Source organism: Gasterosteus aculeatus, chromosome 1, assembly GCF_964276395.1.
Source record: "Gasterosteus aculeatus chromosome 1, fGasAcu3.hap1.1, whole genome shotgun sequence".
Lineage (NCBI taxonomy): Eukaryota > Metazoa > Chordata > Actinopteri > Perciformes > Gasterosteidae > Gasterosteus > Gasterosteus aculeatus.
In genome coordinates this window covers 13,649,123-13,675,853 of record NC_135688.1, presented here as the reverse complement: position 1 = coordinate 13,675,853, position 26,731 = coordinate 13,649,123, and the positions used below count along the sequence as shown (strand labels likewise).

Genomic DNA, 26,731 nt, shown 5'->3' with positions numbered 1-26,731 from the left:
AAAATCCAATTGAGATTAGCATTATGAGTATTTGCATGTGCATTGCTGAGTCTGCAATTCTAACTCCCTGCATTTTTCATACCGCTAAGCAAATCTGCTGGGAGTCAAAGTGCAGCAATTAGGAACTACGACAGAAACCAGACAACACCTTCCATCCTATGAGGACATGTCATTTATCACGACCACGCCGTCTGGCCACAGGGAATGTTTGTCCTCCACGTCAGCGGTCGGAACAAGATGCATTTACTATAACGACGGACGCAGGAGTCTAATGTCCTGGACACGCCTGCTGCTTTCCAGTATCAGTCAGCTCCAGACGAAAAAGCTTATATGAAGTTACGTTCCGGAGTATTCTTAGTGCGAGTGGCTTAGCTCTGTCTGGGTGTACGTTTCTTTAGAGCTTAGACTGACAGAATATTTGACAGACAAAGTGAGACTTGCTAAATAAGTCATAACAACAATATCTGCAAGCAATGAGCATCTCTCCTCGGTTCCAATCGTCTGAAATGAAGCCTGGTGAGACATAGAGGTTGACTCCCGGGGAGTTTGAAACACCAAGACACAGTTTGACAAAATAAACCAAATCTGCTGACTCTGTGTGTGTAGATATGCATATCAGTCGAGCTGCAGCCACGGCAAATTACAAACTATTGATGTCAGATGGATTTGTTAATTAATCCAATTAAGCAGCGCTTTCAGGTCATTAGGGGAAAAGCAGTTGGGGGAAAGCCGACCATTAAGAGCCACCGCCCAATTATCTGCCCTAAAACAAACTGCTTTGAAATGTTTATCTCCTCAGTCATTAATGAATTCGCCAAAGTTCTCATGAACAAGAAGAGCACACAAGACGGGCCCGCCTGCGTTCCTCCACGCCGTTTCACTAAGCCAAAGTCGGCCTAATCCAGGATCTAAGGGTGTAAAAACCTGCTTGATTTGGATTAGGATCAGATTAATGTGAATTAGTGGAAGTTATAGATCAATAGCTTCATGGTCGCTGTCACGTTGTGCAGGTGTGAGCTTTTTTCAACTCGGGGGAAAAGAGACGGCACTGCAGACCCCAGGCTCATTCTACTGCCCTTGCGCAACATCTGTTAGAGCGTAAGAAATAAATCATGATTCGTTGGTCATTTAGAAAACAGATTTAAAAAACGCTTGAAGGAAAGAGGCCGGCTTTGAGGGGATAATTCTAAAGCCGGAGGAAAGGTAATCGTAAAGAAGACAGCAGACGGGGATCTCGGCTCATTAACTGGCCCTGAATCCTGCTGCGTCCTGTCATATCGACGTGACGCAGGAGGCAGAAGGCCTCCGCAATTTCTCAGCACTTAAGCCTCGTTTATGCTTCTGCGTTTTCAGAGAGATGCAAGGACACGCAGACGCAAGAGTCCCTTGCGTGTCCCTTGCGTGCCTTTTCACACCTCCTTGCGTGCGTCAATCTATTTTTCTAGAGTAGCGCCAAAAGCTACGCAAGCCTACTGCAGCCCGCAAGGCTGCGATTGTTCTGCTGACTACGTCCTTTCTGGAGTCTCACATTTCCGTTTTCATAGCACAATACCACCATTATTAAAACAAAAGATTTTTACGAGAGAATTGAAGAGCTTTTGTCGGAATAAATGCGTAAATATGACCACTTATACAAGCAGTCATTGGCGGACTATAAGGACGCGCGGATGGCCTATGTGTCCGCGATGACGAGCAGCAGTGGCGATGCACGGGGCAATAAAGTCTCTGATAAATAAATAAACAAACCAACGACTTCCACACACAAAGACCTCTAGGTCGTCTTTGACAAAAAAACGTTACTCCACCTGTTGTTCTGCCGGCGAATTGCTTTGCAACACGCGGAGGCCTTTTTGAACCATGAATTGAAACGAGTGCGTCGACACGACTGCGCGTAAAGACGCAGAAGCCCGCGCCGGCCTTAACGAAACGTAAATTGGTCAAACCTCAATGGGTAGCTGCTGCTGCTGGGCCTGATTACCAGGACACCAACGGCTGCCACAGCTCATATATTTATCAGCACCAGCACACTCTTACATGGGGCTTTGCTTGTACATGAACACCCAGAGAGTTTGCAACTTCATGGGTGTACGTTTTCAAAGATGTACATCCAGGTTTGATATTTGCCTTGGAATGATTCACCGCCTGTTAATATATTTCATGAAAATATCTTGGAAGTAAAAGTCATTTAAAGTGTGAGGAGTAAGCACAGCTCTGTCGAATGGTACCTCTGAGGTGAGTATTGGGTCTGAGTGGGAAAAGGAAGAGAGATAACGACCATTTAGTGTGTGGCACATCACCTGATAACAGGGCAGAGTGAGACAGATGGAGGTATCAATTTGCAACCTTCAGACGGAGCAAGGCGGCAATAAGCATGTCAACACAAGTTTGAAGAGGACAAAGGTCATCTTTGTCTCTCACCCTCTATGCATACAAGTGGTGTAGAAATACTTTTACAATCAGGCCAGCAATGTAAAAATGATCTCGATATTATCATCAGAGATGGTACTGGGACACCATAAAGGTTTAGTTTCAGAGACATGATACTTATAATGAAGCTATTACCCCCACCAATTAGCAGCAACTATGAAATATTTTCCGGGTAAGTGGTGCGTAATCTCATTTTCCTGACAAGAGTGCCTAATCCACGACCAATCCTTTGAGTATCTGCTGTCCGGTCCGTCCCTATTAGCAGGCCCTATTCTCACGCCTCTCCCAAGAAAAACCTCCCCAGACGTCCACACAGCCGGGCGTAATTGGAAAGCCTGGTGTCTGACGGTGCGTCTCACAGCACGGGACCGTTACCGGCTCAGACCAGATGTTACCGGCTCAGACCAGGCTCAGGGGCCGAACTGAGGGCTATGGTGACAATTCCAGCTCCAAGCCCCTCACCTCTGATCCTACTTCCTGTTTAGCTGCTACAGTGTCTCCTCAAACGGCCGTGGTGTTGCATCGCTACATCTCTGATTCTCTACGTGAAACAAAGACCCAGTTCAGGAAACCAATCAGGAAGCACAAATAACGTTTGAATAGAGACAAAGAAAAAATTCTGCAGAAAGGCGCTGACTAATATATCAGGACGAACAGAGCGACCAAACACAATTCAGGACTTTACGTTTGAAAAGTGGACCCACACATGTAATGTTGTGCAGAGAGACAGCATTTGCAGGGACACCTAGAAACGCACACGTTTGGAAAGATGTGGAAAGGTGTTTTGGAGCTATAGGACCAACGATAACAGAGAAGTATTATTTCAATAAATATAATAATTTGCTTTTTTCTGAAACTTTCCCATTTGTAGGTTTTTTTTCTAAATCTTTTCTTTGTGTGAAATGACCCACTTGCTGCCATTCAGGGTGCACTTTTCCTAATGTCTTATAATGGGGTGGCAGGGAGTTGCTTCCTCATAACGCAGAAGCAACTGACCTCAAAATCCCCAGCCATAATGTCCTGGAGCTCCATAAAAGACATCCATGTGATGGGTAAGGAGGAATAATATTTAACATAACAAGGAACCATTCAAGCAGCATCAGAGGACAAAGACCACTGAAAGCAACGTGGCAGATATCCACACAAAGCCGAATAAATGGCATGAAGCTGTGATAAAACAAGACCAAGAGCCAAACGAAAAATAAGAGATGTGGCCAAATTTCATTTGAAAACCATGTAGAGAATGTTGCACTCAGCAATAACATTCATGCATGGGCAATATGGTGACACCCATGGAAACATGGTCTCCAAAGGGGCTGGAGCTGTCCGTATGACCGATGATAGCTGCTCCCTCCACTGATCCCACATGGCTTTAGCACTTTACCTGTGACTTTATTTATGTGTGCTCAGCAGTTAAAAGTAAGACAACCCCTTCACCCTCATTTTCTACATACTTTGGTCAAGGTGGAAAATGTCATTTTCAAATCATGAGACCGCCTCACTATGTGTATATAAGTACAATGTTCACAAGTACGTTTTTGACCTGGTGCACCCATTTTCACCGAGACAGCATTTACAACAACTGCAAACACGTTTTAGCATATTTAAAATTAAACTGTTCTGCATGTAATGTAGAACCGTTCAATTGTTAATTATTAATCATTTTCACCTTTTTTGCTATATTGAATTGATAACTGAAGCCTTTGGCTCACAGACGACTTGGTAATGATGATCACTGACTTACCTGAGCACACATGGACAAATCCTAGCAGAAATACAAATCCAATAGAAGTTGGAGACATCATTCAACGCCTCTCTTATGGGTTGTAATCCAAATTATTCAAAAGGCAATTGAAGAATCCACTCCTTCATGACAAACTGCAAAAGAACAAATCTAAGAATCCACAGTTGGAAAAACTAACACCCAGATTTTAGTTTGAGTCTCAAAAAAAAAGAAAAAACCGTCCAGAAGCAGTTTGTCAAGAATTGGATTTCTCTTCTTGTTGCGAATGAGTTGAAGGCTTCAGGCGATGAAGTCAAATAAGAAAAAAAATCCTAATAGTGGAGCAGCAATTGGAATTGTTTTAACTCGACATGCTAAAATATGTGAACAGAGAGGAAGGAGAGCTTCTCCTTTGAATTCATCCCGCCGCTGCAGTGCGCTCTCACCACTCAGCCGATCCCAATCAAACCCTTTAGTTCCTTTGTGCCAAAAACAGGACAAAATAATAAATCCACTGAGACTAAAAGTTCATTGAAAAGTGAGTGGAATGTGCTCGCGTGTTCGCCGTAGTGCACAGTCACATTATTTCAGTCCAGTCTTGAGTCTTGTCACTTGAGATCGGAAACTTTGCGAGTTAAGTCCCGTCCTCCCTCATCCACCGGATCCAGGCACGAGATCAGTGCAACTTTTCCATCACTTTTGCGCCGTTTCTTCTCCTCCCCGCTGCAAGTACCCGACTGATCCTCGCGCGCGCCCCCAGAAAGACCCCCAAAAAACCTCAGGCGAGAGGGGGGAAATACGGATTCATATTCCCGGTATTTCATTCAAGGGGAGCGCAGAGAGCCCTCGTCAATTGCTATGCGACTCTCTCCCCACCTCCACACACCCGACAGCGTCTCGCACAGCGCGAGATTTAACCTCTTCCCGCCCGGATCGTACCGAGCGACGCACGCGGACCCGCGAGGCTGCTGAACGCGCTCTAACCAAACATCCAATAATAAGAAAAAACCTTAACAAAGCAGTGGGACCCGCTTTTGTATTCTTTCTGCGGTTACAGGCACAGACTCCTACGAGGATATTCCTACAGGGAATTAGGACTGATGTTTTTTATAGTTATTTTTGAGTTATTATATAATGGCTCTACCATACATTATGGGTTTGTTACGTCTCTTGTGGTTTCATAGACCATTAGCATTCCAGTATTACAATCTGCAATAGCTATAAATGCTGTGTTTATCCTTCTGAAATGTAGTGCAGAATAGGAAAGAGGAATTAATCATACTGCCGGAGGATGATTTGTTGTGTATAACAAGTGTAGCATTTTTATTCAAACACTTCTGATCTATGTTGCAATTGTTAGACTGAGGACTCAATGTTTCCAAACAGCAGCCAACTTCAAATATCATTTAAGAATGAATCATGACCTAATATAACTCCAGAGCCTAAACGTACAGTTACCATGACTATACGGGGTTAATTAAACTAAATTAATTCTCTGGTGATATATGTTAACAATTTAATATTTTCCTCAAAGGGACATAAACCTGGGACTCACTAACATGAAAATGCCTCATCTTTTCCATTTAAATCAAGACTTGAATAAGGCAGTTTCTCTGGGATAGTGGGTTTAGTCATAATTGACTTCAGACACAGACTGCTCATTTCGGATTGCGTCAGAACAATTGCTGTGCAAGTTTTCTGGCATTAAAAGATCTAAAATGTGGGGAAAATTTGAATGAATAAAAATAGAACAACTAAAGGACTTTAACATTAGTTACCAAACATCGCCCTCTAGTGGAAAACGACAGAACTAAACCAAGAAGCCTCGATATCAGCAGCAAAGGGACGATTTTGTAGGCCTATGACAGCCTGGTTACACTATAGTCATCAAAACCAGAGCTTTACAAAGTGTGTAATTTTCAAATACTTTTATTGACCCACATTTAATGACAACCCTGTCCCAGTAATAAATGGTAAAAACAGCCATCTTTTTTTTGAAAGCCGGACCAAGACAATACTCCATTTAGCACGTTGTACAGCAAATGAACACATTGAAGTTGTGAGGTCTAACTCCCAACAAATACAAGAAAGCAGTCATTACATCCCAGGAACAAGTTATTATCATGCAAATGAAAACATGATCATTATGGATTGCATGAATTGTTGCTATTAAAAAAGCATGCTGTTTATCAACAGTGAGGGTAGATTTGGTGCCCTGCTGTTTGCAGTTTGTATCCATTTAACCACTTGAATTTTAAAACCCTTCGGATCCCCTACAGCGACCCTTGCATGTCTCTATGCACTAGTTTGAGACCCCTGCTGAAGACTGCATGATGATGAATGCTGCCCAACTGCATGATTCAGACAGAAGTATAGTACCATACGTCCATTACATTACAGCTTTACACACTTGATTCCCACTAGTCCATCATGTACCCTGTGTTGCTGAAAGCCTTTCCGGCTCTGGATTTGTAAAGTGGCTGAATACTACCAGTTGAAGAATAACATTTTCTTGAGCCTGCAGCAGGGAGCTGCAACATAGAAGCAATTATCAACAGAGTCCTGAACAGAACAGGAGGGTGTGTGTGAGCGCTGATTGCTGCAAGAGGGTGTGAGCATTTTGAGCCTTTGATGTAGGACAGCAAGTTAAAAAGATATAACTGTGTCCCACAAAAGAGACATTGTTATCAAAGAATCACTAAGAAAGCTTTTCTTCTCACGTCTGCAGGAAATAGAATTATAGGGAATTTGCAGCCTTTTTAAAAAAGGGACTGATGTCAGTACATTGTTATTTTACTGGTATATTTGTGTTCGATTTAAAATTTTCAAATAACCTCCTGCCTAAAGAGTGTTAATGTACATATATCTCCAGCAACACATTTTAATGTTAAACACTTATGTGAAATCTTCCGTTTTAATTTTCTTAAAAGTTGTGACAGCGGAGCTCTGATACCTCTCTCCTTTCCTCCTTTTGCAACCTTGATCAGATCAGCAGGGGCAGGAAAAAATGCATAAAATGCATATTGTCAGTGTTGTGACGGCAGTGGAGGCGGCAGAGAGCTTTTAAACACCTCGGCCAAATCGTTTTCACACAAAACAACTTCAAATAATATAAAAGAAGGTTTAGACTCCCCCATCCCAAACTGCAAAGCGCTCCAAGGCTTTAATGCTTTGACAGCCAGCAAAGAGAACCGAAACAACTTTGGATCATGTCAAAAATGTATTGAGTCATTCGTTTTTGCATGACAGTTATGTGATATAGCACTTTTATGTACTTACTGTGAAAGGCCTGCTTGCATTTGTGTGGTTTGTTGTGGGAGTGCCTCAACTTCTGGTGGTTTTCTTGAAGTCCAAAATTAACCGGCCTTTTGCACCACTGAGACCTTGGTAACTCTGCGAGGCGGTGGGCCCTGCGTGGACCATTATGGTCTTTGGGAACTCCCAGCATGACCAACATGGCAAACAGCGCCACCAGAAAACCGACAATCTGCATGGTGATGTGTGTGGGCAACACAGAGCCGGAAGATGTGAGACCATAAAACCATCAGAAAATACACGGTTCTTCGTATCTTCAGGGGCTGCAACCAGGGGCTGGTGTTCTTTGCAAATTGACAAATGATTTAAATCCAATCCAACGATCCTCTTGAAAACAGCCAAAAACTGCAACAAACGGCAAACATTGCTCAACCCACCAATCGTCCCTCATGCTGCTCCCCTTGAGATCTGCCGAATACATAAACTCCTGCTGTCTTGGCGGGTTTCCTAAATCCGGTCATAATGCCCCCCCCCCCTCCCTCGTAGTACGATGGGGTCTTAAGGAGGGCAAGTCTGTATACAATGCGCATGCTGAAGTTCACCCCCCCCCCCTTCCCTCTCCATCTCACCATCACCACCGCTTTATGGGGAGACAGCCTCTCATCTTCCCAGCCTTTAAATATTCCAAAGGAGTTTGTGGACGGGCCGGCTTCTCCAGTGATGTTTCTATGCACGCAGCCGAACGGGGGGATCCTGTAGGCCGCCTGCTGAGTCCTTTTTCAGATTTGTTGGACTCCTCACAAAACCTCAGACTAGAGGTGACGGGGTGACGAACAGGCGGGGTGAGGCAAAGGAGCCCACTTTCCCATTTTCCCCTCACTAAGACTATTAAATGGCTTTCAATTCCCATCTCACCAGCGCAGCAAACAAGGAGGCATTAAACGAAACCCATTCTCCTTCCAAAAGATGCTCCCCGTTGAGAGGCAAACAAAATACTCCTTCCCAGTAAGCAGACAAGTAAGACACTTTTCCATCCTTTGAAAAATATACTTTTTTAGTAGCTTGACATCATGAAGTTTTACCGACTGAATATGTTGGGAAATAAAAAGAAAGTTGTCGTGTTGCAGCTAGGGTAACCTTGGACAGACTGTTGTCGGGTACAGTACGTTTCAGATACCTTCACAGGCACTCAAGTTGGATGGTTTATACTTTGTATGCCTCACATTCACCGAAGCCTTTTCTCCTGCGTGTCCTGTCCTCGAGGAGTCAATCTTTTCATTTGTCATTGTGCAACTTTTGTTTGTGTGCGATAGCAATTCCAATGTGCAGTCTATGTGAGTTGGGAATAGGCAGCACGTCTCCAAGGTGTTTTAAAAAAGAAGAACCCAAATAGCATGAAGGTAAAGGGCCATGTTTCAGAGCTCCTTTAGCATTCTGCAGAAGGAGCAGTGAATACCTGCAGGGTAACTTTGTCCTGCATCCCTATTTCAGTTGTGATTCATTTTACAGTTTGACAAGTGACCCATGACAACTCAGAAGCAATATGTATGACGGCTGAGTAAACCGGGCAGGAGCGCCAGGTTCTCTGACAAAAAGGGCGAGAGACTCCCGGGGCTGTATTATGATTATACACAGACTTGAAATAAAAACACCGGTCGACCAATGATATCACTTCTTTTTTAAATCTCCGTCCTTATCTCCTCCAACCTCTCGATGGAGGACCAAAGGCTTGAAAAAGTTTAATTTATTCAACTGAGGAGACATAAAACTCCCTGTAAGACGTTGCATGATTGATAAGCATGGTCGCTGGAGTCCGCTGGGGGGAATCATGAATGACGACTGTGAAGCGAGGAGGACGCGAGGGAGGAGAGAGAGAGGACGGATGACCTGTGGTCCCGAGGAAGTTATTGGTGTCACCGCTAAAAGAGGCGACAAATCATTTCTGATTGGTTTCTGAGGGAGTGGTGAAGTTTCAGGAGCGAAACCCCCCCTCCCACAGCTAACTGCAAAAGATCCTGCCATTATAAGGTTTGACTTGAAATGACTTCATGAAGGTTTTCCAACTGTAGAGCAGCCAAACATTTTGATTTACGTTCATTTTTTAAAAACTAACATGGCCTGCGATCAAACATAAAGACTAGCACCAGTAATAATAGTTAAATTATTATGGGCTGGAACGTAATCCACACAACATCAGTATTTTGTCTTAAATAGGGCCAACAGACTGAGTGAAAATCAAATAACAGCTGGTCATTCAGGCTTAAACCAACCGCATTCAGACCTTGACACATATCAGCACGGTGACAGAATGAAGCACTAACTCCCTCCTCATCTTTTGGGAATATTCACAAGACAAACATTAGTGACTGTCGGGTCATTTCCCCCCCCCTCCAGTTAACTGTAGATAATACTGTGGCCCCTCAGCTCCACACAAGAGCTCAAGAATGTATAATCCTTGGCTCCATCCCAGAAAAAATACAGTCGACCACTGAGGAGAATCTCAGGACGGACCAGACAGGCCTTTAAAATCCAGAATAGATAGAAAATAATCGAGTCACCACTACGGCATATTGAGAGTCTGCCAGAGAGGAGAGGACGGGAGGGACAGGCCATTCACAAAGCAAGTGAGATGCAAAGCAGAGTGTAACAAGAAGTAAACAGAAGACTGAGAACATTCCTCTCCTCACTACAGCCTCGCTGTGCTTCTTTCACATGATGAAAACAAAAAAAAAGACAAGGGTCCAGTGAAACAAAGGGCCAGAGGACTAAACAAATCTGTTTCTGTTCAAGGAATGCCCCCATGCATGACTCTGCTGCAAGAAAATGTGAGGCAAAGGGGATCGAGGTGGGGGGGCAGACGCCGAAGGGGAGAGAAAGAGGAGGGGGGGGAGCTTCACAGGATGCCGAATCGAGGTTTGGAGCACAAAGCGGGACGAGGCGATAAACAGGCTGTTGCTTTTCCGCTTGCCTGCGCGCACTGAATCCCTCTTTCCCCGTGTCTTTTAAACGGGCCTCACATTAGCATCTGTTTAGCGTCGGCCTCGACACGGCCCTGTGGAGGCTGATTAAAATAAGCCGGCTATCACATAACATCCTGGCGGCGAGATCAAAAACGCTGTCGGATGCTGGAATGTTTGCGGCGAGAGGCGTTGGCGAGGCATTCTGCACTTAAGTTGTCAGAAAGACGTTCTTCAGTTGCTTCTGTTCAAATTCTCCTTCTGTTCGAGTACGTTCGGCGTAGAGAGATACAAAGTTAATTCTGTAAGTAACAAGTGTTCAACATTAGGATTACAATGCAGCACTGGAGTGCTACCGCGTCCCATTTGTACGTTTGCACGTGTGACTTCCCTCGTGTAGGGAGATTAGAATAATGAAGCTATCGTTAACTGTCTTTGCATTGCTCTCCTCTTACTCCAACAAAGCTGGTTGTGCCCTCATTTCTTCCCGCAAAGAAATGCACAATGCCAGAAACAATCAGCATTGTGTTCCATGCTTAATTGGCAGAATTGATTCAGAGACAGAAAAGCTTCAACCAGGGACAACAATGCCTCAGTGAGGTCACGGAGCCAAGAGATGCCGTTGTTGTTTGGACCTCGGCCGATCCCATGGCAGACGAGATACAAGACAAGAGGCCGACCGAGAGCTCAATCAGAGCAACAACCACACCATTATTTAAGTGACAAATAAACAATTCAAAGGTTACCAGAGAAGATCTCCTCGTGATGGGGACCTCAGGCATTGCAACTGCATTGATTTTTGGCTGTGAAGTTCTTGCTTTTTGCAAAGACACTACAGTCGGTCCTGTCAGCCTACAGATTTGACTGCACTTATTACACTTTGTGTCCAATTAAACAGAAACAATTACACATTCAGGACGCTGTCACCAGTGTGAAAATATACAATTAAAACGTTCAGTTCCCTTTTTCATCAAAAACACATTTTGTATTTCAAGACTACAGCACAAGACTGAAAGAGTTTAAAATGATCTGTTAGCTTGAACATTTAGGGACTGAGAATTTCTGCACTTTGTGTGCTACATAAACACTCCTAATTCAAACTATAATAACACACCTCTAATGTGAGCAGTTCTCTAATGTTTTCTTTCATATTATCGAAGAGAAATCAATCAAAGAAGTAAAAACACAAATTGCTGTCTCCAGATTCTACACAAACGCCAACTCACACCCAAACTGTCACACAGCTGAGAATTGATGGTACATTAATAATAGTGTTTTACAAGTGATTTCTTCCTGAAACCTTCCAGAACTGTACTCCGGATATCATTATCTATCTTGCGGTTTCAGTGGGAACCGAGAGACACCGGTGACTGATCTCTCTCTGAAGACCCCGAGCAGAGAAACATGCAAAGACACTGCTTAAAAGCATTCCCCCGTCTCTCAAATAAAAAGCCTATTCTTACGGCCTTTCCCCCCCGTGCGATCAGCTGCCAAAACAAACTGGCGCTGGGATGAATGCAATAAATATGATCGATGGGATATCTGGCGCTGCTGACCTCACACCACGAGCCAGAGTCCAGGGAGCAGGTGCTGCCCAGATTTACGACCCTCCCCCAATCTCCAGGCCACATCTCCACATCCCTCCACAGCTCACAACCGAGTCTCAGAGAAACAGACTTAATATTGGCCGTGGCTGAACTCTGTGTACGACATGACTATGCAAGAATGGTGTACCAGCACCAATGAAAGCAGCGAGGATTTTATGGATCATAAAGCAGTCAGTCATGTCTGGCAGTTATTAGAGCCATTTCTGCTGGGAGGTGCACATTGGGCTGTAAGTGCTCCCTACGTGTTTACTCATGAAGATAAGCTAAATGAATAAAAAGTAAAGACGTTAATAGATCTGGAGGCAGCGCCAGCCCTCGAAATGAGCATCAACTTCACAAGAAGTGTCAAATAATCAACCCAGTCTCACAGCAAAACGTTTTAATAGCTACGTTGTGGACCAACGTGGTATTGTCACGCTTTCTCTCCAAAATTGCGACAATACTACATTTTATTTTGGCCCATTCATTTACATTGCCTTGCAACTGCGTCACTAGAAACTAATAAACGGAAGGTCTTCCTTCCGTCCAACATTCTCTGATAGAAGATTATGAAAATATAACGCATACTCCTCGCTAGAAATGCCGAAAATGCTCGAAATGCATACAAATGCTGATGCTTTCTTAAAATATTGTGTTTTTCACAGATAATAGGCCGACATTATTTTTTTAGCTGAGGGAAAGTTGGTATTCATGTGACCTGGTTTCGTGACAATACAACATTGGTCCACAACGTAGCTATTACACGTTTTGCTGTGAGACTGGGTTGAAATAATAGCAAGGCGCTATTAAGATCTCAAAGCTTCAGAGCAGCCAAGCTCTTTATTACCCTTTGAAATCATAGAATAAGCAAAGTACTAAACACACACAGAGGTAGTTTGTAGTCTTTACTCTTCAGAATTTGCACTTAACACTACTGACTCTAAAATAAATTAAAGAAGAAATGAGTGATGAAATTATGGGTGTAATTTGACAGTGGCTCAGATTGTATGAAACATGCCACCTAACATATCCAAACAGCTGTGAAGCTACAGCTGTTATGCGGCTAACATTATACGCCTTAGTTGGTGTTAACAAACCCCAAACTTAACTTAAGTTGTTACCAAACTGATAGAGCACTTGTAAATTATACTAAGATTATACTAAGATAATACAGTAGTAGTGTTTAGCTGTGTAGTCAACCAAAGGGTTGCTCACTGCACCACAAAGCTTTGGACTTGTTTGAATCGCTTTGTAATGAAGCGAAAACCAGAGGTTACAGAATACATCGGCAAGTATGTACTTCTCTATAGTCAGCGGAGCCACGGCCTTTCCTCCCCTCCACTTTGAGATGTTGACCCATTTACATCCAGAGAAAACACAGATTATCCTTTCACTAAGCGTGTGTCATGGGTCAGGAGCGGCTGATTATTAGCACTTAGCCAAACTCTACCCAATCTTCCTCTCAATTATCACGAGGACACTACAAACCTGAATATTCTAATTTAATTCTCTCCTCACAGTCTTCGTACGTGCTGACTCCAATCTCAAATCTTACCCCCTCCCTCCCTCTCACCCCACCTCCAGTGCCTCTTGACCACGTTATTCCACTTTCTACCGTGACAAGGACGTCTAACACACTATGCTAAGCTGGGTGGATCAGGGAGATGAAAAGGGATTGGATGGGGAACAAAAAAACAAAAACGGAACCGACGTCAGCAGCTCAGAAGCTGTTGGAAAGCCGTAGCGTGGAGGACATTAGTGCGTGTTTATAACTAATTACATCTTAAGTGAATAGCTCCTGGAAGCACCGCTAGAGATCAGTCTCTATTGTTACACTGGTAGGAAAGGAGCACTGGTGCTGCACCGAGGGTAATATGTAATATGTTATAAGTATGCAGCTACCCGAGCATGTAGCACACTTTCTGCTATCATGAGTACCACGGTACTAAGACTGATGAACATAACATGTGTGACACGCTGATGCTGGGACTCCTGGGTAATATATGTCGGGGTTACGCTGTGAAGGAAATTGGATTTCAGGGTGGGGATTCAAGGCCAGAGCAACAGCCTAGTTATGAGAAGGACGAATAGAGAGTACAGCGCTCCATCTCTCTGGTGGTAAAGATGTCAGGGCCGTGCATCAAGACACAGAGCAGTAAAACATGAGCAGCAATAAAGAAAAAAACACACAACTGGGCTCCATTCATCGTCAACAATGTGGATAATGTATAGAATCGAGCAACATCTGCGTTGACCTGGTATACGTTAGACAAAAGCTACATGCTGATGTTAAAGAACTGCTGAAGATTAGCAACAATTTAGAGTAAAATGTTCTTTTCAAAACAAATAGTCACCTGAAATCCAATTACCTTGGCTGTGCATATACAATATGAAGAAGAAAGCAGTATTATTTTCATATACAGGGATTACTCATAATCTAATAATTTATAGCTCAACAATGGCCGTGTTGTGAGCAACTATTTGTAGCAACTTGCTAACAACTATTTTTCTTTCAGAAAAGACAAGTCAATATCTTATGTTGAGGATTATTTTGTCGTCCTTTATCATTATGCCATAATTACAACATACATAGCACATTGCTTGTAAAAGTCACTGTGGGACCCAAGGTTTTACCCTCTAAGCATTCAATGATATCATCATTCAACACCAAAGGATTTACACCTTCGTGGGATGTTTCAGGACAACTTGCCACCGTCTATTCTCTTTCATTATCACAGCTGTGACTAATAAGTCCATTACACTCCTGACCAACATTCAACGTTGGCCTTATTTATTTAATTTCATGCCAGGCTAACACAAACATTCATATTGAAGTATACATAAGGCTTAAAGCTAATGTAGACTTGAGTGAAAATATGCCGTGTGACAAAGTGTCAGACAGCATTGTGTCACAATTCCATTCAACAACACATTCACTTTCATAGATCATGGTATGCTTTACTGGGTCAAGTTGAAAGCACAGTGTGGGGATTTATGGGAGCCTACCAAAAGTGGAATATAACTTTCACAAATGTTTTCATTGCAAGTGGCCTCACCATGTTTATATAGTAGCCCACATTTCATGTTTTTACTTTCCCTGCCAGAGTGCAAAAACTGGGGTATCGCCAGCTGCCGCTGAATTTCCATTGCTCCTCGAGTACTGTTATTATTGTTAAGATGACCTCTGAGTGAACAGCCCTACCGCAGTTTCTCACTCTGTGGTTCACGTTACTGCACACTTCAAAAGGGAGGACAGAGTGGAGGGGTTTCCACTTTGTCGCAATATGCAACTGGATGCCACCAAATCCTGCACACGGTGCCTTTTGAACTGAACCAGGGAAATGCAAATGTGACAGTTTATCAAAATAATCTGGAACTCCAGCAGCAATGCAATGCACCTTAATATTTTCCCCTTAGAAATGTGGATTAAGAGCCTGCATTTTATGGTGTGTGTGGCGATGGCTAAATGCTATCCATCCGATCTCCGTGACTGTTCGCCAATGGCTTTGTTCTCACGTTGGCCACCTCTCCATCCATGAGTACAGTGAATGAGTTGCTGAAGGGGCGACCTTTTTAGTAAAGAATAAAACACGGCATAACAGTAGTCTGGTTACTGTATTGTGCGATTAATCAGGGGTGACTGTCTGGTATCCTTAAATTACTTCACCCGTTTCCATAACCTGACAACCAGAGCATCTCTTTCTGAAGCTGCCATCCTTTGTGTGGAAAAAAAAGCAGTGGTAGCTGTCAGCATGGAGGGAGGATATGAGCTAATGTGCTCTCTGAAGTCTCGCTCAGCCTTTCATGTCAAGGCAGAAGAACCAAAAACTCGTCCCTCTGTGTCTGCGCGTGTGCCTCCCGTGCAGCGGCGTACAAAGTGTTAGCGTGCCTTTCTAATCCACAGCCTTCACACAGGTCAGTCTCATTTATTATGAATGCCGAGTTCTGCGCATAGCTCTTTGATATCGGGAAACTATTTTGAACTGTCTGAGACTCAATGTCTTGGGGGACCAATAAAAAAATGCTTTTAATGTATTGCAAACTTCAGGTCTTCAGCATGTGGCTCCTTAAGATAAGATTCACAGTAGGCCTGATTGTTCCCAGGTGGATAACATACCACAACAGACATAACCGTGTCATCGTGTAAAGTTGTGCCAGCTGTTTTTAGTTTTTGTAAAAAATGGGTCTGGTTACACCGTTGGCCACATTGGTGTTAGGCAAAAACATTTCACCCTGCTTCCTCAAAGTCAGGTGTCAATTGTGAGATCAGTGAAACTTATTCCAAAATCAATGATCCTCCAACTCTATGAAGGTCACTGAGCTCGCAGACAAAGACAAAATCAAACCAAACCAGGCACCTAAAGACTCTACACGGTGACACTTTAACAGACATTCCATTTTCACCGCAGCTAAAATTGTTATGCTCATTGAAGACGCAGTCTTTGGCAGCCGCCCCTTTTTCTTCTATCAGCGGCAGACTGAGATATTAAAGCAGATTAGTCTCATTTCCAATTCACTGACTGGGCCCGATCGATTCCCTTCATTTTTATGCAAAAATGGGATTAAATGGCGAGATTAAAGATGAACTCCTTGCACTGTTCAAGGATTTATCTTTCTAAAGATGAACCCAAATGCAGTGAGGCAAATATAACAAGATTTTCCCCTTAAAGCCCTTATTCAAAGCATCCCAAGTCGGTTGTGGGAATGTGGGAAACTTGACTTTATGCCTTGCAGAGTTTCAATGTATTCCTAGATTATTGCCTCAAAGGGATCCACATTTTTGAGGTTTTTTTTGGCATCATTGAAAAAAGGAGTGGCGTGACACTGATGACAATTATATGGTTGTGTCTGTAATTGTCTGTATTTCAAGCAAAACAAAAAGTTGAGCTGCCCAGCTGTACACAGCTGAACACAGCTGAACACAGCTGGGAAGCTCATAGCGGTTTTGGCAGCTAATTTGGAGTTCACTTTTCTGCAAAGGATTTCCTGAAGTTGTGTGAGGTCCAGTAAATGACCTGTGGAGGTATAGGTCCCTTCGCTGGACAACACACTGAGAACACTTTTTACCTTTCCTCTGGGGTAAAGGGCTTAAAAAAACACATGCATCATTTACAATTTTCTCCAGACTTGAATACTTTGTGTGTGCTTGTGTTAGCCCGTCCCTCAGGTGTAGACCCCATTTCCGGTTCTTCATTTCCCCAGAGCTTTGTGGTTCGAGGAGATACAAGCTACATCAACTGATGCATTTGAAGTGGGACTCTGTGCCTTCTTTTCCCACAACTCTTCCTTTTAAATACTGAAAATTGTGAAAATCTGGTAAGTGGTCATGAGTTTCATCTATTTAATGTATATTTGGCATAGAATCATATGGAAACTGCCTTCATTTGAAGTGTATTTATTTAACCTGAATACTTTACAACAGTGGGGAAATTGATTTAAAAACCATAATTTGTATTCCCTTTGACTTCAAGAAATGCATATAGCAGGGTTTGTATACCTACTTGAATCCTGAGAAAAAAACTCTCAGGATTCAAACTTCCTTAAAGAAAAATGTGCTTTGGCACTGACTAAAGCTTAATGTACAAGCGTAATATACAAATTTACAAACTCGTAAACTAAGCTACAACGGCTTGATTGCAAAACAAAAGTAATAAAAGGATCAGCCTGATATTTTACAAGTTTGGTATGTATGCAAGGACACATTCAAGTATCATGAGAAAACAGCAGCAGTACCTGTGTAGCCCAAAGAGTTGTCATCCTCGTGTTCGGTGGTGGGAGCTGGTGTCGCCCCTTCACTGGCCCCATCCTGGGCGACTCCTGTCTCTGTCAACAATAACACCACAGGGACTGAGAACCCAGACACATTGTGCCCACCTTCCGCACCCACGCCCCAAACCTCAAGCCCTCCGCATCCTCGACACCAGCAGAGCGCGACCACACAAAGGAGGGCCGGGCTCCGTCCTTGTAAATCCCACATTGCAGTGAACAACCCAACGCCCGTGGTTCCAACAGTAAAGTGTCTCTGGGAGAAACAAAACGAGGATGCCAGGTAAAAAAATCAATCAGTCGTAGGGTATAAGTCCATGAGAATGATCTCTCTGTGCTCTGTAGGAGGTTGTTCTGTGGTCCTGTGTTGGGCTTGAATGAAAGTGTAAAACAGTGATTTCTATCAATAGTCTAAGTGGCTGCACTCCTAAGGGGACATATGGGCAGGACAGAGGGAGGGCCAGGGCCCACTCTGCACTACGCATGCACACGTACACGCTGCGCACACAGTCCTGATGCAAATACAACGATGCGCCATTAACTACTAATCAGCCTCTTTTGATTTGGGCGCCCGTCTTTGTGCCTGTTTCCTCCCTGGAGTGACAGGTTGAGTGTGTGCGACAGGAGGTTTGTGGGCGGGACAGTGGGGGGAGAGGCCAAGAGGGTGGATACCGCTTATTGAGGAGATGGGAGGCCAACTGTGCCCTTATGATGGCTCTATGAGACGCACATCAGACATGGCCATTCTCTTTGTGTCCGGCTGACAGTGGGTTATTTTGGGGTTGGCGCTTTGGATGTGGAGGTAAGAGGAATCGTAATGGAGGTGCATCCAACCCCTTGAGCTAAGTGAGCGGCAGTCTGTCGGAAGTATCTGCTTCCTCAATAAGATCTGCCATTACGTGTGATAAACAGCGGACGGTTGGGTGGAATTGTTCCTTGTGTGAGCGCTTTAGGTCAGTGGAGTGTGAAGAAGAGGGTGACCCGTCACTTCATCTGCCCCTCCCACCTTAGACAGACTGACAGGAGTTTAAACACTTTTTCAAAACACAGTAAGGACCCCAAAATCCCACTTTTATGGACAATTATGGACTCGAAGTTACTAGTAGATACAAACAAAGACATTTAAACATGCACAAAGACATTTAAAATGCAGTGATCATGCCCCCTCCCTACATGCTGCTCCCGTAGCGTTGCAAATGAACGTGACAGCGAAAGGGCCTCACGCTGGGCCCAAACCTATTATGTGGCACTACTCTGCGTGTCTGTTTATCCAAAAAAGCAGCGTCTGACTGACAACGCTACAGGAGAGCAGGACCTCCGAGTCGCACAAAAATAACAACGTAGGTCACTGAGTCATGCACATGAAAGCATGAGCAATGATACACGTGCCGAGTGGGATGAGAACATGACATGAGAGAAACACAGACATCAAGCAGAGGGCGGCACACTGTCTGACACTTACAGCATGACACCAGGCAGATATGTGTAGTGTTTTCAGTTCAAGACAAAAATCTACCTTTGTTATAATAGTGAGTATCAAACTGCAAAGCTGTTCAGAAATAAACAGTCTTTTAGAATGTTGACATGCAACCACTCCACCATGTACGACAAATCACTACATATATGTAGATGATACTTTGACTTACTGATTGGCTAGATATAATACTACTATATATATATTATTAGAAAGAAAGATGATTCTTGACAAACTAATAATACAATGTGGTCTGTATAAACGTTACTGTATATCATTATTGACAAAGTGTACTCAACCCATTGTGCTCCCATGCCTTCCGTATTGTATCTGTTTTTAATGTCTTCATGTGGTCCACAGTCAGCGGCCCAATTAGAGACCACTTCAGAGCTCATTAACAGGTGGAGCGCCCCGCTGCCCCAAGGGCGTTAAAAAGTCAGGACCTCAATGTCGCCTCACTACCCCCTTTTAGCCTCAACACTGCATCCAGTTCCCCCGCTGACTAATTAATGGGGCACATGTGCGGATAACTGACTGCCCACTAAAGGATACAAAGGAAGTCCTGCCCCCTCCCCTCCCGTCATTCCTCCTGGGCCCCAGACTAGACGGCCTGGCACCCGAGCCCTGCTCAAACATGAGAGCGTGTCCTCTTTTCAGGGTCGGAGGCCTTTCTTCAATCCATCCAGGCTTCTCGGACCTGTTTCTATGGAATATCCATAAATGATGAGGTCTCCTCAAGCTGGATGTGACTTGAGTGGTTGTTTGCAACGTTTGGCTGCTATGTGGACCCAAACAGCACAGGCCCCTGTGCAACCTGACATGACAATACACCTGATGACTAACGTATTGTGACTGCGACTAGCTGCTGTCCCATTGTTATTTTGTCATGTATTGGCAGTACTGCTCTGGACCTGACAGCACGTATGAAGTGATGGATTGGCTTAAAATGGTGAGACTGGGGAGTATGACTCTTGATTATTTGCTGTACTGTGGGACAAACTCCTTGCCACAGATCTGATCAGAGTGTGTCATGTTTCTGTAACATGACCATAAGCAATTTAAAAGATTAAATAGTTGTAGATATTCTTGGAATGTGTTCTCCCCTTGCATCGGTTTACTTTTTGATGGCAGAGAGAACATTTGAACAGCAGGAACACTAATTGTGGAGCAAAGCAACCTAGATTTCCTTCCTTTCATTTGTAACATTCTTTCTGCAAGTTGAACATTTAAATTAGGTGCCTTCTCCTTTTATATATAACTCATAGCACCATCTTAATTATCTTCTTCATTTGCAACCTGGATTCAATAGATCTGACCATCATTAAAGAAGGACCAAAGAAGACAAACAGTACAAAAAGAAGTCTTTGAAAAGAGCCTTTTTCAACAGAAACTAGTTTGTCCGCTTCATCTGTTTCCATGGCCCCATTATACTAATTTCCATTTTGATTACACTTTCTTTGTTTTGTGCATGACTAATCTGACTCAATCAGGCCTTGAGATAATACATTCACGCGCAGTGAGCACACACTGACGCACGGAAAACAAATCGAGCAGAGTCAAAGGAGAGAAGGATTGGTAACTCTTAAAATAACTCGGCAACAGCAGCATTTGAACCCCTCAAATTCAATTCAAGAGATGAATAACATTCAAGATTTATTACAGTCTACCTCTCTATTGTACATTGTACCTTTGTGAATTTGCAAATATTGAATATTAACTTGTGCCTTTCATTTTTATGCTGCTATTGTATTCACTGGTTTTAACTACAACAATTGTTCACAAGACTCAAACACAACAAAGACATTTATAATTCTGTCAAAAAGCTATCATTGCATTGTTAAAACCAATGGTGGACGGTCATTAGACTTCACTTCATCGTGTCCAAAAAGCTGTTGGGGTTGAAAAAACAGAAAGCAATTCCACCACTCTGTGAATATGCCATGTATGTGAATGAGCTTTCTTACTTAGAGTTGAATGAGAATATCAATATTGCTTACGAGAGAGGTGTCGCTTTGCTCTTGCCAAGGAAATAAATTAGTCTTAGTGGTAAAATATAAAACGATTGTTTAAAAGCATTGGTAACATTTTCAGTGTTGAAAACCAAGTCACAAATTACAGCGGCTGTCGTGTGAAGGAGGATCAAAGGACACACATACACAGAGACTCACACACTCACACTTGTCATCATCTCTTCAGCACAATTGGCTCTTAACTTTCATAATGTATTAAACACTGCCTCCACAACCCCCGTAAAATATATAGCTGTGATATCTAATTGATCATAGATTCATCTCAGGACATAAAATAATTACAATGCCGAAGTTGTGAACCATACACAACTAAAGGAAAAACATACAGTATATAGCAATATATGCATCATTACATTAAATATATATATATATATATATATATATATATATACATTGCCTCGCAATTGGCTTTATTTGAGCAATTCGAGGGTTGCCGGCCGTCCGCTGCATGTCTGGCCTCACAACACCCTCAAACTATTACATTACTGAAGATAAAGTACTGCCTCAAGTACCTTATTGCTTTTTTAATCCGGTTACCAACGAAATTCTAAATAGTAAGTAAATAGCTGCCTTTCAGCACAAAACAGTTGTAGCCAACGTTGTGTATCGCATTTCAATAGTCTAGAGAAAAAGACGTACGTGCACGTAAACAGCATTGGGTCTCCTTGCAAGATCTCATTCATTCACATCGCTGATGACGTCCACCTTAATTGTCCAGTTGTGAAACCTCGCATTGCCTGTTACGTTGAGTGCGCGGTGATATGGAACGCTCGGGTCAATGCGAACAGCAAGTGTACATTATCGCTGAATAACCGATCAGAACGCTGGATTTCATCTACCTGTATTATAATGATCATTAAAGGATAAAGAATTCATTTATTGGCCAGTTGAAACATAAATACAAAGGTCTTATGAGTTTGCCTTATATACTAGAAGATTATAGAGACATTTTACATTTTCATTTCCAGTATATTAACAGTTTTTCTAAGTATGTGATATTGAAATAATGCGTGGAAAAAAAGAGTGCGGCAGGGAATTGATTATATCCCAGCCCCAGTTTAACTTCACACACCGCTATTATAAGACCATTAAAGATTCTAGCAATGATAGTGATATTGAAAAACTGCAATAATTAGTACTATATAAGCTACCACGAATGAACTGGAGCGAAAAGTAAAATTAAAGTGATGTTAACATCAAATGATCCAGATATTTTTTAAGCAAAACCCTTTTATTATCATTATAACAGTCACAGCTGCATTGCTCATGGCTGCAGCTGGATGGAACATAAGTGAAATGACAAACCATTTTGATCACAGAGTTTATGAATGAAATGCTAATCACGGGATTCCGTTGTTAACAGTTACACTGCAGTTGTGTCTTTCCAAATACAGATTTGTTGGTTATCAACCCAAACAGCAAATACATGCACGTCAAAACCTCAAGGTTGAAATGTGACTCGTCGCTGAACCCATGATGGGTAGATTGTTAAAGAAAAGTACAAATATCAAAGAAGAAATAAGCACCAATTTTACGGCCATTTCAACTAACCCATAGATTTGCTTGGAGGTCATCAGCAATCAACCACAAAAAGAATATCAGAGAGACAGTTCAAAAACAAAAAGTGCTGATCGGATTAAAGGGTGCTAAATATTGCATGTATCTTAACTGGACTGCTGTGCCTTGCTCAGCAGCCTCACCATGAGTTAGCAACCGCCCCGCTGTCAGTGACAACGTTGAATTAGAATCAGATGAGGGGCTTTAGAAAAATACTTTTCACAGACATCTCGTTGACATACCTTGACATTATGCAATGCACACTATCTAGCACACTTAAGACTTTCCTTAACACACAACTGATGTTTAGTAACTTCAAAGCCGCCAAGGCGCCCAAACTTACTTTGACATAGCGATAAAACTGAGGCACACATCCGACAACTTGCCAAAAGCCTAGACGTCCAGCTCTGTGACAGTGAAATACAGTTTGTGCCAATAGAGACAAAGATTGATGGAATGGGGACGGAGAGAGAGTGAGTCAGAGACTTCTCTTGAGTTGAGAAAAAAGTATGGAGCCATGGTGAATCGTTTGTGAATGTCTTTTATGTATCGGTGTTATGTGGCGTCTGCAGCTCATGGTCATGACTCCTCAGTGTCCACACCATCACAGCTGCCAGACTATGTGACCTTCTTCCACGTCTCACCTCAACTACCTGAGAACACTACCTCACAATCCCCTCAAACACCATGTGTTTGCATCAGTCTGAGATACTCTGAGTAATGAAAGTTAATACTTCTTTGTTTGATACTTTTTCTTGTCCTATATCTCAAGAGAAATTCCAAATCTTTTTTCCTCGTGCCTGCTACAAAGAAGGGGAGGTAACAACGTCATGCATATGATAAACTGGAAGCTTATGACTATGGGAAATGAGTTGGGAGGGCACTCAAGCAAATAATTCAGACCTCATTGCAAGGCTTTGGCACATTAATGACAAACTACAATTGATGCTACGTTTCCCTGCTCTTCGATTCGCTTAATCAGCCACATGTGTTCTGCGCACACACACACACACACACACACACACACACACGTTCGCAAACAGACGCACACAAGGTTAAGGGGAAAGAAAAGAGCCCTGAAACTGAATTCACATGTGTTTTTTGCATAATCTTTGAAAATTCCATCAATATGTTAATGTGAACAATTCTTTCCCAAACCTAGTGACCGAGGATCTGTCGTCACGTCTAGAAACATTTGCCAGAGCTGCTCCATTGACTTTCTGACTTTCCAGGCACCAAGACAATTTTACTCGATCTTTTAGACTTAAATAAGTAGCCCAAGGTAGTGGAAACTGTGTTCAACCAGAAAATGTCACCATAAACGCTTGACTCATGACGCCAAAACGTGTTTATCCTGGTTTGATTGGAACGATATTATGCTAATTCTGTCACACAAAGATGCAAACTTGATAGGTGCTTCTCATCCCCGGTTCCACTGTGGCCTCGGTGGCTGGTAAATGCCAGAAGGCTGTTTGTGCCATTAATGTAGGCCAAGGGGAATTCAGAATGTTTTTAATTAGAAATACAGAGAGGGGAAAATATCCACCAGCGATGTATATCCTTCAGTGCCTTTGATGCGATGATACCCGACTTCGCGTACCTATTGATCTCTTTTCTTCTCTCCAGCTGTGTTATGATCAAAACAAATGAGCAAACACTAAATGCATCCTGGTTTGACAATGTTTGCTTAAAAGCTCTGCTAAAAAAACAGGCAAACTGCGGCTTTTTCCCCAACCTCCGCTTTGTAAAAACACCATAGACGACCGAGGTGCTGTTTAAGACAGCGGCTGTGCTTATATTAGGTCGTTAACAAAGAAAAAAGCTTGATGACGCCACAAGCTGAAAAGTTAGGGAGTTCGCTAATGCGGTGTCGGGACGCGGTGGCATTAGGCCCGGCACGCTGACCCCGACTTCCTTCTCGCAACACGCAACATTTTCCAGCTCGCTCTGGACATTCAGCAGCTTTAAAGCTATTTCATTGAAAACCATGAATGTCACATGGTTTTGATGATGTCACATGTTGCAAGACGAACACTGACTGAGAGAGTCACTAGGAATCATTCCTAGACTGAGACGTATATGCAAAGCATTTCCTGCTATTCCATCCAATATTTGTTGACATATTGCATCATAGATCTTAACTTCATGGTGGTGCTCGATGAAAAGTCAGGGGATCCCACAGAACGAATCATGCAGAAAACACACAAACACATTTACATATGCATACAATTTTGTCGTCAATAGTTGATCAGAATTTTTTTTGACTGGATCAAAGTGGTGGACTGACTAACCAACACTGGCATCTGAAAAGGTAAAAAATGACATGTTTCTTGCATGTCTCTTCTCAGAATGATTCTAAAGAATTCAAAGTAAAGTCACTTTCTAATGGAGTCTGGAAGTTGGGATTAAATTATGAAGACAACTAATACATAATTTGCCCATAGCACATCTGTGGTCGTTGTTTAGAAAGATGCATACAAGGTATTTGGCACACGGCCGTTTGCTAATGACTTCAAGCTAATGATTCGGTTCACTTTTCTGTGATTGCCTGTGTCACAGTTCAATCGGCATCTGATCTAAGGTCGAGGAAATTGAACAAAATGGCCTATCTCCCTTCCCCAGCCTCTAACGCCCGCCGTCTACACACACACACACACACACACACGCTGTATCTCATTCCACCAGCGGTTGGTGGTTGTCAGGAAGGAACACGTGTATGCTCATTTGCTGGACCAAAGTGTACACTCACTATTCACAGTTCAATGAGAGAGTGCAGACAAACCAACGTATGCTCTCAATATGTCTATTTCTGATCAGAGGAGAATGAAATGAGGCCTTGAGAAGATGAGTGGTGAGAACATTGCAGGCAAGCAGCCAGTTTCTCAGCACCCCTGAGGAGAAATCCAATGATGTCAGTGGACGGCCAGATCAATAGCAGCATCTTAGGACGCAGGCGTTGTGCCAGGATCTCGCTGCTCTTTGCGACATGATGTGCAAAGTAGTTTTGTGTGACCATGAAGACGGTCCAAACCCACGGGCTAACATGACAAGCATCACTCTTCTTTTGTTGCTCTATTCTAAGTTACAGTAGTTTACAGCTGGGAAATAGCACGACATGTCAGAAGCCTGAGGCGTGGGCTTTGATTGTGGTCTTTGTGACACTGGAGAGGGATACTAAGACACTTCAGACGCTCAGCCACACAGGCATGCACAGTTTGGGGTATAGTTGTCATGAAAACCAAAGGACCAAGGTTTCAAACATCCACAAAGTCACCCGAAAGGAATGTAAGAGAATTTGTTGGGAAGCCAGCTGAGATTATACCCATTAAAAGGTCCCGTCTGTTGTCGGTAGAAGGCCTTTGGCACTGACAGGATGGAAAAGGAAAGACAAACGATGTGTTAAAATATATAGAAAGGCAGTAGGTTGTCGAGTGAAAAAAGTCTTGGAAGAAGAAAATTTGGTCCATATCACCTACGGCAAGTTTGTGTTCAAATTCTTCAGGATGAAGTCTGGATCAAGATTTACAATGTGAGAACTCTCTGTGTGCTTTTCCTGACAGGTTAAGCTCTATATTTTCCTCAGAGAAATACTTGTAAAGCAGTCATGTGGATTTTTGTTGAAAATGTCTATTGGATTTTACGAAAAATATATCCATTCAACCAGCCCTCAGAGGTAAGAAAATTATCTTCAAAACAACATCCTTCCAGCTGTCACCTCATTAAATCAAAGCTTGTTTCCACATGTTATCCCTCCAGTGGGCATTCATGTGACGACATAATTATAGGCTGTAAAATGATTCGTAATATTTCATTATGCATTTTCCCTAACTCTAGTCAGTAATAAGTTCCGTCAGATAGATTCATAAATCTACCCAATGAAAAATAAATCTTTCAACGCGTTAATAAAATGTATACTATGTAAATTGTTTTATTATGATGATCATGAATGTATGTTC

General features: G+C 42.8%; 1 protein-coding gene across 11 annotated transcripts in view; it reads right to left on the bottom strand.

The window, feature by feature from the left end:
• robo1 (roundabout, axon guidance receptor, homolog 1 (Drosophila)) overlaps window positions 1-26,731 on the bottom strand; it is a 209,171-nt gene that overhangs the window by 124,649 nt on the left and 57,791 nt on the right. For 7 of the 11 annotated variants that reach the window (XM_040179226.2, XM_078098242.1, XM_078098264.1 and 4 more), the window contains one exon: window positions 17,682-17,771. The exons of 1 other annotated variant lie outside the window; for it this stretch is intronic. In XM_040179226.2, the coding sequence (XP_040035160.2) occupies window positions 17,682-17,771 (90 nt within the window). Of the gene's footprint in view, window positions 1-4,171; window positions 5,220-17,681; window positions 17,772-26,731 lie in introns of those variants that run through there. 3 more of the 11 variants (XM_040179280.2, XM_078098253.1, XM_078098259.1) reach the window with 1 other exon arrangement.